Raw genomic sequence first — 6,353 nt, 5'->3', positions numbered from 1 at the left:
GGCTCGGAGAAGAGAGAACCCGAGGGGGAGGGGGGCTTCCCCACTGACGGGACTCGAGGTGAGGGGACCGGGGGAGAGCGAGAGGGGCCGACGCAGAGGGGACCTGGGGGAGGGGGGAGGATTCGCGCAGAGGGACGGGGGGAGGGGAGGCCTGTGCTGAGGGGACAGAGGGGAGGGGAAAACGAAGGTCGGGGTGGAGGGAACCAGGCAGGGGGAGGATCCGCGCGGAGGGGAACCGGGAAGGAGGGGGAGGAGAGGGAGGGTCCGCGCCGAGGGGGACAGGGGTGAAGGTCCGCGCTGAGGGGATCCCGGGCCGCCACGGCTTCCCAGAGTGAGAGTCGGCTGAGAGGAGGGGAATCCCCGGGGTAGGGGACAGGAGGTTGGTTCTCGCCCGGCGAGACTCTGCACGCCCCTCACCCACCGTTGCGCGGCGGCGGAGGGAGCGCGGCGGGCGGCTCCAGGAACCCCGCCGAGCCCCCGCCGCCTCCCCCTCCGCTAGGCGGCCGTTCGTCCCGCTCCATGCGGTGGTGCTCAGGGCCCGCGCTCGGTTCGCTGCTCCGCCATGACCGGCGCCCTCGTCGTCGTCGTCGTCCGCCGGGGGGGAGGGGGCTGTCAGGGGCCGGCGGGCTGCCGGCCGCGGCGCTCTCTGGGCCCCGAGCCGCCCGGCTCCGCGCCCCTCTGCGCCGCGCCCCCTCAGCACTGGCCAGCTCCCACCCCCGACGTCACGCGCCGCTGCCACGCACTGCCCTGCGGGGCACGCTGGGAATTGGAGTCCGCCGAGCGAGGCCGGCCACGCGGGACCCCACCAACTGAAGGGGTGGGAGAAAGGAAAACCGGCCTTCAGAAGGGAAGGCCAAGACCTGTCAATATCATGAACCCTGATGAAAACTTCTGGTAAAAATTGAATAAAGATTGCTTCAGGGCCTTCTCTTTATTGTGATTTATCCATGTTCAACATCGCCTACGACGCCTCGTATCCCCCCGCCCCGAGAATGAGTCTTTCCTAGGAGGCGGATCGCGAAGGAGCCGGGTGAGCACGTGCAATGAAGCCCAGCCCTGTGGGCGGGGCTTAGAGGGGGCGGAGCTTGGAGTATTCACGAGGGCCTTCCTCCGCGGCTTCGGGACAAATTGGACCCGAGATTAAAGGGCCGGAGTTTAACTCGAGGTGACTGCGTTCGTATGCAAATGGAATCTATAAAACTCCGCTTTCCGGGGTACTCTTTAAAGCCTTTTACCTCCGGGTGGGCGGGAAAGATTAAAGTTTCTCTTCCTCCTCTTTCATTCTCCCCCTGCCCAAAGAACAGAATGGCAAACTAAGATTCAGGCCATTGATGCCGATAAAGAAACTCAGACTCTTGACTCCTGAGGTCTTGAAGCCCTCCGTTTGAGAGGGTCCTTACCCGGTCTTGTTCGCCTTCCCTTCTCCTCAGCTTTCCTATCTGTAAAATGGGGTTGGAATAGGGACGGGGTCCAATTGGAAGATCCCAGTCTCCCCCACACCCGCTCCTTGCCTCAGTTTCCCAGAGCAAAATCCCGGATTTTGCAATTTCCGCTGCTGAGCCCACCTCCTGCGGCCACCAGGTGGCGCGCGGCCTCCAGCCTCTGGGCCTGCCGGGGGCGTACGCCTTCAGCGACCCTCTCAGGAAAGGGCTCATCGCGGCTGCCTCCCAAGGTCTAACTAAGCTCTACCTGGCCTGTTGGAAAACAAAGAACAAGAACGCTGGTTCCTTGCCCGCCTCTACTCTGCCGGGTTATATTGCAGCTTCCTCACTGGCTGCCCATTCCCCACCCTGACCCCTACCCCGCCCCACCAATCAGTTGGCTCCTCTATGTCATTGCTTGCTTAATTTTCAAGTCCTCATCCTGGCATGCACACCCCTGCCTGGTCTGACCCCTGCCACATTTCCCATCACACCCCTTCCCTCACCTGCTAGGCAGGATGTTTTGCAATGCTTCTCTGCATTTATGGGTTGGTTGGTTGTTCCTTACCGACACGGGTTAACCTGTACTGCATCCTTAATCTGCTCGGGCTACCGTTCTGAGAGATTTACATTAACGTTATGTTCTCTAAACCTCACATCTGCTCTATGAGGTAGCTCCAATATTGCCGCTATCACACACTGATGAAATCACCCATCAGTAATGGGGATTCCAAAGCCAGTCGGTCAGACACCTGAACCTGAACGCTTGGCTCCTTCACACTACTGGCTTAACCCAACCCAATCCCAAACTCCTATTCATCTTTCAAGATCCTGTTCAAATAGCCCCTCACGGATATCTCCCACCAGGGAACATCTAGTTGCCCTCTGTGTTCCCTTACTGCTCTGTTGAACTCTCTGTGGACTGTGAGAAATGATCTCTCTGTGATTGCTTCCCCACTACCGTTCCCCAGCCCCAGTGGGGGAGGGGAGCCCTTAGAGTTGGGGGTCGGGGGGGAGGGAGACAGAGGAGATGGGTCTTCTGGGCCATTCCCTCAGCTCTGGGTTCTAAAATGAGTTAGGACCTTCCTAACTCAAATGAGTTGGCCTTCCTAGAGCCAAAACTTGCTTTTGTCACAGACCTCTGGAGGCAGTGAGTTCCCCTTCCCTGGAGATCCAATCAGGGGCTAAGTGGCACTGCAGAAACCTCCGGAAGGACTGGGGTTTCAGTGGTGGATGAAATTCTAAATCGACTCTCAAAGATGGACAGAGAAGTTCAGCCAAATCCTCAGCCCTTGGAAGTAGCTCCTCCTCATCCTTCAGACTCCAGCTCTGTTGTCACTTCCTCCCAAAAGCCTTTCTATAAACTTATCTATTTTATGTATTTATTTTTGGCTGCGTTGAGTCTTCGTTGCTGCGCGCGGGCTCTCTCTAGTTGCGGCGAGCGGGGGCTACTCTTCGTTGCGGTGCACAGGCTTCTCATTGCGGTGGCTTCTCTCGTTGCAGAGCACTGGCTCTAGGCGTGCAACCCTTGGTAGTCGCAGCACGCAGGCTCAGTAGTTGTGGCGAACGGGCTTGGTTGCTCCGCGGCATGTGGGATCCTCCCGGACCAGGGCTCGAACCCGGGTCCCCTGCATTGGCAGGCAGATTCCTAACCATTGCGCCACCGGGGAAGCCCCCAAAAGACTTTCTAGATCTCCCTTTTTTCTCACTCTCATCATTGTAACCCCAACTGCTGAGCACAGAACCTGAACACAGTAGACACTCAATAAATAATTGCTGAGTGGGTGAAAAAACAAGTAAAACATATCTGATCTTTCTACTTAATACCTGCAACTTTGGTTACCTCCAAGCCTCAAAGTCCTGGTTTCTAAGGGGGGAGGGATAATAGTGATAGTTACTACCTCACAGGATTGTTATGAGAATCAAATAAGATGATGCATGCAAAGCAATTAATATAAGGTCTGGCTTAATAAATGGGACCTGTTACTAATGTTATTTAAAGAGTGGTCCTAATTCCCAGTTACTTCTCTTCTGAAAATGCTTCTTGGGAAGAGTCAACTACCACAAAACTGAGAAAGGTGAGGGAAATGACTATGTACTGAGACCCCAGCCACTGACTGTTCTAAGCAGATAGGGTCCTGTGAGGTAGGCACTTACTGTGGACTCTTTCCCTAACATTGTCCCCCCAACAATCCTGAGAGGTCAATACTTTTCTTGCCAAATTACAAATGAGAAAACAGGCTCAGAAGGACAGGTGAAAAAGACTCCCCCCACCAGCAGGACAAATGACAAAAGAGCTAGGAAGGAAAATATCTAAGGAGAATGAAGGATCTGGGGGTGGGGGGAGTGCTGAGGTCAGAGGTAGACAAACAACCAGTCAGAGCTACAGCTAAGAACAAAGCAGGTATGGGCTCCATCATGAGGGCCTTGTCCTGTGGTGGGAGAGACAGACACTAATCAAACAAAATAATCACATACCCACAATTACACGTAAGTGCTACGACTGAGAGCACACTTAGAAGTTCCTGGTGCTATGGGAGTGTGTGACAGGGCTCATTTTGGTCAGGGGCGGTGACCGGGGATAATGAGCATTGAAGATGGAAGGATGAGTAGGAGTGAGTCACAGTGGGTGGAGAGAGAGAGTTTCAGGGGGAAGGAACAGCCTGTGCAAAGGTCCCGAGGCCATGTTGAAACAGAAAATTCACTGTGACTGGAGCCTACCCAGGGACAGAGTGCAGGAGACAAGGGTGAAAAGGAGGAAGCCAGAGGAAACCATGGGGCCATGTGGGAGAACAGCCAGCAGGGGGGGCAGAGTTCTCTGATGACAGCAGCCTTGCTCTTCCAGGATCTAGCCAGAGTCCCAGCCAGGCTGCATGGGGAGAAAGGGCTGGGAAAGGGAACCCCCACCAGGTTCTGTTTGTTTTAAGTACATTTTGTCTATTATCTGAATAGATAGGAAACACATTGCAAAATTCCCAGGTTGCAAGAAAGTATTCAGTGAAAAGTCAGCCTTTCTCCTTACTGGATTCCCAGCAGCTGGCTCTCCTCCTTATCCATTAATTGTGTCCATTCCCAGATTGTGCACATAAGAACACACACCATATTTGTTTTGTACACTAATCTAGCCCTCCCCAGAGGACCTCTAGTTATGAAAGAAGCTAATTTGTACTGAACACCTACTTCACATGATTCTTTAATTCCACTGAGAGTTATGGACCACCTGACCTTGTGCTAAGCCAGTGGTTCTCAAATTTTAAATCCCCTGGAGGGCTGGTTAAAAACCACAGATTGGGGCTTCCCTGGTGGCGCAGTGGTTGAGAGTCCGCCTGCCGATGTAGGGGACACGGGTTTGTGCCCCGGTCCGGGAAGATCCCACATGCCGCGGAGCGGCTAGGCGCGTGAGCCATGGCTGCTGAGCCTGCGCGTCCGGAGCCTGTGCTCCGCAACTGGAGAGGCCACAACAGTGAGAGGCCCGCGTACCGCAAAAAAAAAACCCCACAGACTGGGGACTTCCCTGGTGGCGCAGTGGTTAAGAATCCGCCGGCAAATTCAGGGGTCACGGGTTCGATCCCTGGTTCGGGAACATCCCACATGCCACGGAGCAACTAAGCCCGGGAGCCACAACTGCTGAAGCCCGCACGCCTAGAACCCGTGCTCCGCAACAAGAGAAGCCACCGCAACGAGAAGACCGTGCACCGCATCGAAGAGTAGCCCCCGCTCGCCGCAACTAGAGAGAGCCCACGTGCAGCAACGAAGACCCAACGCGGCCCAAAAAACCAAAAAAAAGCAAATTGGATCATTTCACAGCTCTGATTTAAAAAAATCTTCTTTAAAACAAACAAACAGATTGTTGGCGATCCCGTGGCGATCCTGTGGTTAAGAATCCACCCTTCCACGGGGCGCGGGTTCGATCCCTGGAGAAGGAAATAAGATCCCAAAAGCCGCGCGGTGGAGCCAAAAAAGAAAAAAGAAACACACCGATGGTTGGGCCCCACCCCTGGAGGAGCTTCTGCTTCCTTAGGTCTGGGTTGAGGCCTTATATTTGCATGTCTAACAAGTTCCCAGGTGATGCTGAGGCTGCTGGTCCAGGGACCACACTTTGAGAACCACTGAGCTAGCTGCTTGTGCACAAAGTATGTGGACAGGAAGGCCTTATTCCTCTCCCACAAGAGAAGGCATGAACAGACACAAAGAAACACATAACAACAATATAGTTCATAAAGTGATAGATTCCATGAGGAAAATGAAGAGGGTGGAGGAGTGCAGGAAGGGGAAGTGCTGGAAAGTAAGGATAGGGTAGGCGTGGAAGGTAGCAACACTTGAGGGCACAAATCAGTGTTCCTTTTTGAGCAGTTGAAGTTGACAAAGCCAGGCAAGCACACACAAGAGGAGCCTTCTTGGGCTCAGGGGAGGGGTAATCTACAGACACAGTGAGGAGAGGTTAGAAAAGGGGGTCCCCTCCCCCTCCCCCCCACCCCCACCCCCACGGCGTGCACAGAGGCAGAAGGACTTGCAGAAGTGAGTCGTCCGCGGTGAGATCCGAGGGCAAATCCGAGAGAGGAGAGTTGGAGAAGGGGGCGTGATCAAAAGCCGTCGATTCTGAGAGGGTAGAGAGGTGCCGCTTTGGGTTGGGTTGCAGGAGGGCCCAGAGACCCCAACAAAGCATTTCCATAGTGAGACTGAAGACCCCTGGAGCGAGGGGATGAGCAGGGAATTTGAGGATTGGCGACCGCAGATGGCTCCTCGGGAAAGTTTTGTTGCTCAGGAAGCAGAGAAATGAGGCGCTCCCTCAGGCGGATGGGGAGGGTGTTTAAAAGGTTGGAGGTGCTGGAGTTTAGTTGGGGGTTGATGGGAGGGATCTCGGAGGGAGGAAGAAATGGAACATGCAGGAGAGAGGGGTCTGAGCCTTGAGAAGAGTAGAGCTGGCAGGGT

At 54.7% G+C, this 6,353-nt stretch overlaps 1 protein-coding gene across 3 annotated transcripts in view; it reads right to left on the bottom strand.

Annotated features, from left to right (window-relative positions):
• NR6A1 (nuclear receptor subfamily 6 group A member 1) overlaps nucleotides 1-681 on the bottom strand; it is a 212,163-nt gene extending 211,482 nt beyond the window's left edge. Inside the window, exon 1 of one of the 3 annotated variants that reach the window (XM_007113868.3) lies at nucleotides 422-681. In XM_007113868.3, coding sequence (XP_007113930.2) covers nucleotides 422-521 — 100 coding nt within the window. In that variant the 5' untranslated portion in view covers nucleotides 522-681. The remainder of the gene's footprint in view (nucleotides 1-421) is intronic. The other 2 variants (XM_024126298.3, XM_055086974.1) reach the window with 2 other exon arrangements.
• Nucleotides 682-6,353: the final 5,672 nt, after the last annotated feature.

Source organism: Physeter macrocephalus, chromosome 9 (genome assembly GCF_002837175.3).
Source record: "Physeter macrocephalus isolate SW-GA chromosome 9, ASM283717v5, whole genome shotgun sequence".
NCBI classification, from domain to species: Eukaryota; Metazoa; Chordata; class Mammalia; order Artiodactyla; family Physeteridae; genus Physeter; species Physeter macrocephalus.
This window is presented reverse-complemented; position numbering and strand designations above follow the sequence as displayed.